This window comes from Trichosurus vulpecula, chromosome 8, assembly GCF_011100635.1.
Source record: "Trichosurus vulpecula isolate mTriVul1 chromosome 8, mTriVul1.pri, whole genome shotgun sequence".
Lineage (NCBI taxonomy): Eukaryota > Metazoa > Chordata > Mammalia > Diprotodontia > Phalangeridae > Trichosurus > Trichosurus vulpecula.
This window is the reverse complement of record NC_050580.1, coordinates 213395592-213407330: the sequence shown is the minus strand read 5'-3', so window position 1 is coordinate 213407330 and position 11739 is coordinate 213395592. Positions and strand designations below refer to the sequence as shown.

Sequence of the window (11739 nt, the reverse complement as noted above, 5' to 3'; positions counted from 1 at the left end):
TCTGATACTAAACATTCAATGTTACCACCATAAACACTGTAGTCTTTTTATTCCTTCCTAATGTGACATTCTTTTTTTCCACTTAAAGGCACTCACATCCACACAGGGTATGAGGATGACATCATTAACCTTAGTTATTTTTTTTAAGTTTTAAAAAAAGCTGCATAAAAAACCCAAAACAAAACAAACAAAAAAGAACCACCTTCTTTCTGTAATTTACATACATTCCATACCAAAAAGTCACTTCAAACTGTGGTCATCAGTTTCAAAGAGCCAGACCTAAAACGAAGAATTTTCTTTTTGAGATTATGAGAGGCCTTAATTTTTACAAAAGTCTTTGTGTGGTTGTCATGAAGAGCTGGGGCTGTGACTGCTTGGAGAGGGAGAGTCTGGACAAACTGGGACCAAATCAAGCCCCCACTTTCTTCAGAGTCACTAGTAGTGGTGCTCTCCCCCACAAACTCTACTTCACTCAAGCTTGACTCACTGTCCCCAAAGCAGTTGGTGGTATAATTACTTTGTTCATCCTCACTGGTGTCTACCACCGTGGAGTGGAAAAGGGACTCGCACTCTGCAGAATATTCAGAGTCACTAGCCACATATGCATATGGGCTTACATATGGAAGAGGGACCTGGGTATAGACTCCCATGGGCTCCCTGCGATTTCTCCTTGCCCTTCTCAAGGCTTCTTCATAGGAAATCTCAGCAGATGACTTCCACCGACGATAGTCAGTTCGCTTGTGTTTCGGTTTGGCCACAACTGCTTCTCTTCCATGCCCATGTCCATGGAACTTAGTCACAGGCCTATGGAGACTGCCTGCAGGCCTGCTGGAAAGACCAGCCTCTGCCTGGGAGTTTCCACCCTTCTTCCCTCTGGAAGAGACTTTTTTGAATTTCTTATTTGTATCCGAGTCATCAGGGAAGTGACATTTTTTGCTCACAACTCTGCTTTTCTCCCTCACTGTCTGTAAGCCACTTTCCACTCCGTTAAGACCATGGGCTCTGTGCTTCAAGGTTGAGCTCTTCAGGATTCTGACATTCTTGTTGGCTCTGTGTGACTTACTACTTTGCTGCTGCCCTGGAATGAACTGAGCATTGACAAGAAGCCCATCCTCCAAGCTCTGGGAAGAAGAGCCCTCGCTCTTGAAATCTAAGGCAGGTCTCTCTTCAATAGGAAGCGAGGAAGGCAAGGGCAGAGGAGGTGGCACAGCAGGAGGAACTGCTGGCAGAGCTGCCTGGGAGCTGATTTTCTGTGACATCTTTTTCAGTGGCTGGGCAACTTTGTTCTCCTGTTGGAGAGCTGGGACTCGGCCAGGACTTTCTTTTGGAGAGGCAGTAAAGAGCTGACCACTATCTTTAGGGGAATCCCCTGCCCCAGAAACAGGGCACCACGCAAACTCCTGGGAGCCTGGCTTGACATTTTTTGGCAGGTGCTTGCTTTGATGATCAGCGGATACATTTGGCGGGCAGCCCACAGACACAGGCATCCTCCAGCTTTCCAGCTGTTCTCCCTTTGAGTCTTTCAACCACTGCTTCAGTGGGGAGAATGTGCCATTCTCCAGAGTGGTTGTTCCACCAGAATGCAAACAGGCTTGTTTAGAACTCTTAAGGTTAACACTGTTACTGTGTGTAATTCCGCCGGTGGCTCTGACACAAATGCTCCCATGCCTAAGAATGCCCTTTGTGGGGTCCGCATTCACGCTTGTTCGCAGCTTATTAGTCCTAACAGGATGTGTTTTTTTCTGCACTAGGCTCAAGATGTAGCCATCTATTTTCTTATTGGATGCAGGATAGGACATGGACATGGAGTTGCTTTGTGGGAGGGAAGAATTATCTGCTTTGACAGAATCTAGTTCGGAGCCAATGCAAACATCATTAGCACTGGTACCAAGTTGTTCCTCATCTTTTACGGGGCTGTTGGTCATGGAAAGAAGAAACATTGGACTCTGTACAGCTACAGCATGAAGCGGACTTGGATAGCGATAAATATCGTTCCCATTTTTAGATACCAAATCACATTGATACTTAGGATTCACATCTGCAATGACATCAAGGGAATTGGACTGTGGTATAGACAATGAGCGGCAAACATCATCACGCTGACCTTCTTTGTGGTCCAACCATCCTATGAGATCTGAGGAGAAAAAAAATGAAAAATATTTTGTTCATTAGCTCTATGATGACTCTGTGGCTAATTTTCTGAAGTAGGGAAAATATTACTTATTTAAAAATCTTAACATATGATTCATGGACAATGTTGTGTACACACTGATGAATCAATGAAAACATTTCATGCTTGTGAAGTTTCCTTTTAAGGAGTCTGGATAATGAATGTTCACTAATTTCCCTACCCTTACTTCCTCTTTGAGGTGGAGATTGGAAAATTAAATTTTCCTTCTTAAAAAGATGACTTTTTAATCCATTAGATCATAATCTCCTTGAGGACAGGGGCTGTCTTTTGTCTCTTTTTGTAGCCCCAGTGCTTACCAAATTGCCAGGCATATAGTAGGCACTTAATAAAGGTTTATCAATTGATCTGAAAAGGCTGAGAATGATAGTAAAATTACTATGTGACCTTTGACAAATCACTTCATTTCTCTGGCCTTCAGCTTCCTCATGTATAAAATGACCAAGTCAAACAAGATGGAAGTCCCTTCCATTTCGAACATTTTACAATCTATTTTCTAGAATCTTAACGATCTCCTACAGGTCTCTGGGCAAGTCTTTCCTCTATCTTGATCTTTTCGTCTTTTTTTAGTTAAATGGAATAGTAGATAAAACACTTAACTAGTAATCAGGAAGATATGAGTTCCGACCTTCCTCAGACACTTGCTAGCTATGTGACACTGGGCAAGTCATTAATCTCTGCCAATCTCAGCTTTCCTGACTGAAAGATGGGGATAATAACAGCACCCATTAAAGAGGACTGATGTGAAAGTCAAATGAAAAAATATCTGTAACGGCTATATAAACTTTAAAGTGCTATGTGCCATGATGCTGCTGCTGATGATGATGATGGTGGTGATGATGGTGGTGGTGATGATGGTGATGGTCCTGGTATATCATCTAGGTATCACAATGAGTGGTGTTGAACTTAAGAGTCAGGAAGACCCGAGTTCCAATTCTGCCTCAGACAACTCACTAACTGTGTGACCCTCTCCATGCCTTAGTTTCCTTATCCACAAAGTGGAGATAATAACACAGGGTTCTTGCAAGGATCATATGTAACATACGTAAATCACTTTATAAATCTTAAAGCACCACCTTGTCATTACTATACAGCCCCGTTCAACTCTTTGTGACCTTGTGGATCGCAGCGTGCCAATACTGTCCATGAGGTTTTCTTGGCAAAGATACAGGAGTGGTTTGCCACTTCCTTCTCCAGTAGATTAAGGCAAACAAGGTTAAGTGACTTGCCCAGGACCACAGTGCTAGTAACTGTCTGAGGCTGGATTTCAACTCAGGTCTTTCAGACTCCAGGCCCCATGCTCTATTCACTGAGCTTTATACTATAAATATAGATAGATAGATAGATAGATAGATATGTATATATAGTGGGTGTGTGTATATGTACGTATGTATTTATGTATGTACATATATATACTACATAAATGCTAGCTTTTCTTATTCTTATTGCTGTTACTATCATTTGTAGTTTTCCTATTAGTTCAATTAAGCTCAAATATTTAATAAGTATTAATATACAAGGCACTGGAGATAGAAAGATACTACCCTCAAGGAGCTTATATACTCTTATGATTTATTGCAATATTATTTGTTCTTTTATATTTCCTTAGGCAAAAAATGATCTTGATTGGCATTTTAATACTCGGGAATAACTGCCACAAAGAAAATCATGAAGACTGGACCATTTACCAAAATCTCATCACTAGGAGGATTGATCAAATTACAACAATTGCTTCTTTACATTTTCAGTTGTGGTGCTTTGGTGTATCCATGATTTTAGTGCAGGCACTCCTTCTACTAGTATATCTCTCAATCCATCCAAACTTTCCCATTCAAGTGAATTCCTGTCCATGTCTTTCCATGAATCCTCTCTAAAAGAAGCTCTACTACAAAATTCACTGAAGGTCTTTCTCCAAGACCCTCCATGCTTCATAGCCACTAGGGCCACACTCACTCTCCCTCCTCTCTCTATCACCAGCCCACCTCCTTTCCAAGTGCACATATCCCTGGTGCACAATTTCTTATACACTTATAGAATCATCTTCAATTAATCTAAAGAAAAAAACCAATTTGTTTTGGAAGAGAGGAAAATCCCTTAATAACTAACTTAATGAGTTCTTGTTTATGAGTTCTTATTGTCAGTGAACTTAGAAACCATTGGCCAGTAAACAATATGTATTTTTGCCAGGGCCATGCCCTGAGGAAGGTGTTCTAAATTCTTCATCCAGGAAAAGACCCTTCCTCAGCCACATTCTCTGGGGCTTATCCTTTTACCTCCAGCCTAAAATTCACTTCTATTCAAAAATTTAATAATTTTTCAGTTTAAAAAATGTAACTTAATGAAAAATTGGATCAAAGATGAATTTCCAACATCCACCAACAATTCAAATGTAAAATTTCTGACTTTATTCATCATTTTCATCTGCTTTCTTTCTGTGGTAATGCATTATTAATATTTCTTCTGTAATACAAAATTAATTCTAAATACCAAATAATGTTTTAATTGCCTCCCAGTTATCTGCAGAGAACAAAGTTTTAAGATTATCACTGCTCAATTAAAGTTCTCTCCAGTCATGAGATCTTTGCCCTGAAGAGCAGTATCTGAAAACCAAAAGTGCATCCACTTCCCATTATTCTTAAATGAGGAGGTTCTTTTTTCTTAAGTTTTTTTTCTTACTCTAAAACACAAAAGTCTTTTCCTTCTTTCAGAGGGGCTAACAGAACTGCCCAATTCAAGGGAAATATGCCAAAAGCTTATAAACGATTAGCAAGCATATACTTCCTTCCCTTTCATCTCTGGCACTCTGTAAAGAAAAGTTATCCATCTGAGAGGCTTACCCTGCACCTCTTCCAGAGGCAGCGACCCTATTTATAGACTGTCTTAAATAATTTTATAGACTATCTTATATATGATTATAAGATGCTCTGAAAATAGCTTTCACACACACACACACACACACACACACACACACACACACACACAGGTTGTATTCATCCTTCGTTTTTGAAGAGGACCATGACATCGGGGAGATGATGACATTACTTGCAGTTGACTTTGATTTGAGTAAGGGAGGGCTGTGCAAGGTCACCAGCCTCACCTTCTCCTCCAGAGCCATCTGGGTCCAGTACACCCACACACACCCACACACACCCACACCCACACACACACACACACACACACACACACACACATACACACACACACACATTCTGTCTTCTCCCTTTTGAGGAGTAAAAGAATTCCAAGGTATAAATTAAGTTAACTTTCAAGAAAAATTACATCAGAAGAGATATGCCAGTTCCTAGATGCTCACCTAATTGAATGAGTCCTATTGTTTCTAAATTATATGACTATGAAATTTTTCCATGGGCTTTATTTAGGGGGGGGAAAGCCACTAATCAGTTTCCAAGGAAATCATCCAATCTTGTACCAAATTGCCTTTAATAGGTTTATAAAAATTTCCTTTGAGAGCAATTCAGTACAGAATGGAATAGAGCAATTTGTAAACTTGGCCAGCATAAGATAGCCAATCTAGATAACACAAATTTGTTTTTATATCAAACTATTGGGACTGAATACGCTGTTCTCAAACAAAGAAGCCATTCAATTACCAATCCTCTGCTGCTCTGTACCAAGCAGCCCTATCTTTCACATACGGGAATTCAACATCAAATGGATATTGCAGTCAGACAAAGGATATAGCACCATATTCCTGTCCCTATCCATAATACCACGGAGTATAGTGTCTGAATTGCCTTTCCTCTTGCTTGGAGGCTGCATGATAAGAGGGAACATGGCAGCATGCAGAAAATGTCGCAGGTGCACCAGCGAGGGAAAAGGTACACATGAAAATAGTCCTTAAAATAGCACAGGTGTTATCTCAGTCTCGTACACCACACTCCTCTGTGCTCTTTCTCCAGAGACAGAATATCATCATTCACACTGTTGTCCACGTCTCATCTCTCTGGGAAGTGAGGCACATAAAGGGAGCTAATCTTTCAACCAAAGCATTCTGAGAGACAGAATAGGACCACTGATCCCCTGGGTGCTGAAAACCAACAAAAAAGCCAACCCCTTGGCACTTCCCTGATGGATAAGATTAACTTAATAATGACTTCACTTCTAAGTTGGTGAATAAGCAGATTCGAATCTTAGTTCTGCCACTTTTTATAACCTGAGCGAATTTCAACAAGTAAGGTCACCTCTCTGAGCTTCAGTTTCTATATCTGTAAAAAGAGGATGGGGGCAGCTAGGTGGTGCAGTGAGTAGAGCACTGGCCCTGGAGTCAGGAGGACCTGAGTTCAAACCCGGCCTCAGACACTTGACACAGGTACTAGCTGCGTGACCTTGGTCAAGTCACTTAACCCCAATTGCCCTGCCTTCTCCCCTCCAAAAAAAAAAGACTAAAAATAATAATAATAATAAAGAGGTAGATGGGACTAAATGACCTCTAAAAAATCTTCCAGCTCTAGATTTGACTGCATCTGTCTGTTCTATTATCTTTTCAACTGAGGAGAAAGAGTCAAACTAATATTAGAACGTCAGGTTTCCAGATCTCCAGTATTGGCACAACAACCAGAGTCATCCAAAGTCAGAAGATGATTTAAATTCACTCTATGATTCAATGATCAACCCTCTACTGCTTTGAACCAGACAGCCTTTTTTGCATATATGAGAATTCAACCTAAACTAGATACCTACAGTATCTATTCAATACTACAGTTCATGATGCAACCAAGAAGTAACTGAATTGGAGATCTTGGATTGTAGTTACAGCTCTGCAATCTTCACCCATGTGACCTAGGCCTAGTTACCTCACCTCGCTGGGTCTCGAATGACTATTTGTAAAGTAAGAAGTTGAAGTTCTAGCCTAGATTCCAAACTTTTTTGATTCACAGCTCACTATAGGAATCAAGGTGCACTGAATATTTAATCTATCAACAAAGAAGGATTCCCAGGGAGGGGGACCTCCAAACCCATTATGCAGACCTTGGGATTCTTCTGCCTTTCCTTTCCCTCTCCCATCACCTCAAGTCATTCTTTCTTTACCTCCCCCAAAACTCAAGCCAAAGGAGGTAGCTTTGTGATTCTCAGACCAAGATACCAGTCTTACCTTCCAAAACCAAGCAGGAAGGAGCAAGTAGCCAAAAGCAACTGGAGACAGGGGCTGGGGAATGTGGAAATCTCGGAGAGCAAGGCAGAGTTCTATGGCATACTTTAGAAAGTGTGAAATATACTAGTGTGTGCTATGCTCCCTCTGAAGGCAGCTAGGTGGCTCAGTGGATAGAGTGCCAGGCCTGGAGTCAGGAAGACTCATCTTTCTGAATTCAAATCTGGCCTCAGACACTTACAAGCTGTGCGACCCTGGGCAGGTCACTTAACCTAGTTTGCCTCAGTCTCCTCATTTGTAAAATGAGCTGGACAAAGAAATGGCAAACCTCTCCAGTACCTTTGCTAGGAGAACCCCAAATGGAATCATGTTGAGTCAGACACAATTGAATTAAATGAACAATAACAACATACACCCTTTGAGGATCATATGTTCTCTAATTGTCCTTTCTAGGACTAAAATTTGTGTGACTCTTACCTGCAGATTTGGGGTGTCCATCTGAGATATTCAAAGATGTTTCCAAAGGGCTGCAAAAGCAGGTGCTGGAATGGCAACTGGATAAACACTCACAGAAGACGGAATTGGAGGAATTGGAAAGTGATCCTGAGGCCCCATCGCTCAGCTCATAAAACCCTAAGAACACAAACACCATTTGGAATTAGACTGCTTTGAGCAACCTACATATTTCCTACTTAAAAGGAAATTTTTTTTTAGAAAAGTTAAGAGAAGATTTGAAGGTGAATTTAGATTCACCAGATTTCATGTTCTAATTTTCCAGCTCTATTTCAATTTCTGAGAACTGTAGAAATCATATGGAAAGTGGGTTCTAAAATAAACCTCAGTTACTGTTATCTACATTCAATATGACCTTCCTTCTATTTGTTTTCCTAAGTCTTTTCCATTCATACTTAGTGAGAGATGAAATGGATACTGAAATAGAAACTATGCAAATGTACAGATAGAAAAATCATACATGTCTATGACTCGGTCTTGACTATTATCAGGATTTAGGGGGGAAAAAGTTCAAGAGAAGACAGCAGGGAGTAAACGAAAATCTATTTTGTGAACCAAATGGTAACAAACTTTTGAAGTAGTCTCAGGAAGTTGAAGTGTGACTAATTTTGTAGCTCACTGCCGACTCTCTCACATTTCAAAGAAGGAAAGCTCTTTCAGAAATTTAAATAAAAGCCTTATTTTTTTTTAAACTGGAGAATTCCCTCTTATTAATGCCACTTTTTTAAGTTTCAGGGTTTTTTTCTTTCCTTCAAAAGGATGGGGAGGATTTTTTTTTCCTACATTGAATCTATTACAGTTTGACAGGTCTTGAAAATCTGATGATAAGGGACATTTGCGTTCAGTCACTATGTAGTACAAGAATGTAATCAGTTAGTAGAAAGCATAGGAGCTTTACCTGAACTAGGACGGCTATCTGTCTCCAGATGCTCTTCTGATGTTTTTTCTACATCCAACCTTAAATCACTTATCTGCTTGTCTAATTCTTGCAACTGGTTTAATAGACCAGCATCTCGTCTCCTCAAACAATTCTGATGTGGAAAAAAGAAAATAAAATTAAGACACATTAGTGAGAAACAGATGTTCTGTTACATATACTAAAATTACCTCATCTTACACATCAGTTCTCAATTTTCCAAGGCCAAAAATTTACCCACGAGAATGGAAACAAACAAAAACCTCAAAAGGATAAGCTCATTAAATTCCATTTTATTTTTATACATCATATATTAGAATAAAATGTATATCATGTACAAAAACTTTAGATACAAACCTAATGTCTTTAACCTTTAATTACAAGATGCAAGCTACACATTTCAAAAATTAAATGAAAAATGGAAAAACAGATGCTTTATTTATAAAGAATCATCTAAAATAAATTATTTTATAAGAAACAATAATTTAAGATCACTATTAACAGTAACTGTGGTCTAATCTAGACTGTGTTCCGGCGCCTCTATAAAGTTTTTGTTACAATCAGCGTACAATGAGGGAGCAATCAGCATAAGTGTCTTTGAAAATGAGAAACTACAAACTCCAGCTAGTGCCAAGTACAGTGTGAGCTGGCAGAATTTGGGACTAAGAGAAGTAGAATTTGAACGAGTTCAGACTTCCCAAGTAAAGAAGCATCAGTTCTGCTAACTCGTCAGTGCCATCTAGTGGTCTGCCGGAAAAACAAAACTACAACCCAGAGAAGGCATCTGGTTCAAATCACGAATGTCAAGTGTACTAATTAAAATAGTATCACAAACATTGGCTAAGCTAGAATTCTCTTGATACGGTGAATGCTGCACTCATCTAGAACAGACAATAGGTATGTGCCATTTATGATCATAAGTAAATGACTTCGGTATTTATGAAGACAAAAATGCTGTTGCCTTAAACATGCATGATCGACCCAAACTAGCCCAAGCTAGTGTCAGATCCAAATCCGGTCAGCAGCCAAAGAAATATGTAAAACAGCCAAGTCACGTTAGGAGCATAGGATGGGCTATGCTGTGTAGCTTTTTATTTTAAAAAAATTGCATGAATATTCAGTATTCTTCCTGAATACCCATAGGCTTGAAAGCTTTGGGACACAAACCATGAACATTTGATGAAGATATTTATTAAGGGAAAATTAGCTGAGTGAATCAAGAATCTAGAAGTTACAAAAATATATAAATGGCAACAAATGAGAACATAGAACCACATTGTTTGTGTTGGCCATTAATCTTTCAGCACAGTTATTGAGGAGAATTCACAGGAGAGTTTAGGTGCTGTTCTCTAAACTACGTTTTGAGGGCAATGAAAACAAAAGACTCCGCCATTGCTATGAGGCTGGGTTAAAGACATTAATCGATGCCTCTTAGTTTTTTTCTTCACCTTTAGTGAAGACTGCTTAAAATGGCCCGTTCCGATAGCATCCAATAAGATGGTTTCCCTCTCCCTCCCCCTTGAATCACAGTTGGATTTCAGAGTACAGTAGATATAAAATAGTATTCATTGGGGGAGGGGCGCCAGTCATTCCCACTCAATTTACATCAGTTGCATTTAGTTTTAGCTCCATTATGCAAAGGAGCTTACATCTGAAATTAAGCTTCAGATCGACTGCAAAAGCTGACAAGAAGAAGAGTGTTCTGGGAATGACAATGAATTAACCGACCTATTCCCTAAGGTCATTTCAGTTTAATGGGTTTTTTTTTAAAGTCATTTCATTTGAGGTGAACATTTTTAACTACACCAAGAGTTCCTTTCTTGGCTTTTGTTACTTTTTAAAGTGAGTGAAAAAGAAAAAGGAAGGGAACCCACAAGACTTCCAAATGAAATTTTCTTTTAGGGCAGGGTTTCTCCAGGGCCCCCTGAAAGCATTTAGATGACTTTCACTAGTTGAAAGGAAAAGGAACGCTGAAGGTCATAACCAGATTTAGCAGAGAAGATGCTGAGCCTTTGAATGGAGGTGTACCGAAATTACTCCCAACTCTAACCCTCCCCTGATCCAGACACAATGCACGCGCGCGCGCACATGCACACACATAGTGACACCAGCACAACAAAGTGTAGAATGTGTTCGGGGCACTGGCGTCGGGGCTTGCGGGCGAAACAGAGAAAGAGAGAAGACAGAGAGAAGGGGCACCTTGGATTGGGGAGGGGAGTGTCATTGTGACAGACTGTAAACTCCAAGAAGTCAGGGACGCTTTCATCTTTTGTCTTCGTATCCCCAGCGCTAAAGCTGGTAGATAGTTTTAACAATGCAATTTCCTGCAGCCCGAAGCAAGCCCCCTCTTCCCTGAAACTGCAGTAGAGGACACCCAGGTCTCCGCCCAGAGGTGCTACCTACCAACTGCTGCCTCAGCAGCAAGATGTTCTCCTCCAAGTACTTCTCCTCCAGGCGACTGCGTTGGGAGGCTTCTCCCGGCGCCTGGAGCTCCCCAGCCCGAGTAGGCGCCACGCCCCCGGCTCCGGCTCCAGCTCCAGCCCCCGCTACGACCCCCGGACTTCGGAGGACACTGCGGATGAGCAGCTCCTGCCGCTGCCGTAGGAACTCCAGCTCCGCCAGACCGGCCAGCGTGGCCTCCAGCCGCTCCCGGGTGCGCTGTCGCTCAGTGTCTGCCTCGCCCTTGTCCCGCCAGCGCCCCTCGGGCTCCACAGCCCGCTGCTCTCCCCGGGGCGTCTGTGGCTCGGGTTCTTTCGTGGTTATGGCTGAACTCGGTTTCATGTCCTTCGCCCTCTTCCCAACCCCTCATCCGACTGGAAGAGGCGTGCGCGCCCCTGTCCCCGCTGGAGCAGTTCCGCAGGTGGAGTCGAGGTTCCCCAATACGCGGTGTGCAGGAGAAAAGAAATCAGTTGCTCCTCTGCTATAGCTACTGCTGGTGGGCTAGGAGGCGGGGCGAGGGGTTCATGCTGCACCGGACTGGGGGGGGGGCGGTGCGGGGGGACACAGGGCAAG

At 41.5% G+C, this 11739-nt stretch overlaps 1 protein-coding gene across 2 annotated transcripts; it reads right to left on the bottom strand.

The window, feature by feature from the left end:
- Positions 1-221: 221 nt before the first annotated feature.
- On the bottom strand, positions 222-11508 carry DACT1 (dishevelled binding antagonist of beta catenin 1). Of its 2 annotated transcripts, none has more exons than XM_036736207.1 (4): positions 11131-11508; positions 8710-8842; positions 7776-7931; positions 222-2134 (listed from the first exon to the last, which is right to left on the bottom strand). In XM_036736207.1, the coding sequence occupies exons 1-4, from the start codon at positions 11506-11508 to the stop codon at positions 246-248; spliced, it is 2556 nt and encodes an 851-aa protein (XP_036592102.1). In that variant the 3' UTR covers positions 222-245. The 2 variants fall into 2 exon arrangements, with proteins under 2 accessions (XP_036592102.1, XP_036592103.1); XM_036736208.1 differs by having other exon boundaries at positions 222-2038.
- Between the last annotated feature and the right edge of the window lie 231 nt (positions 11509-11739).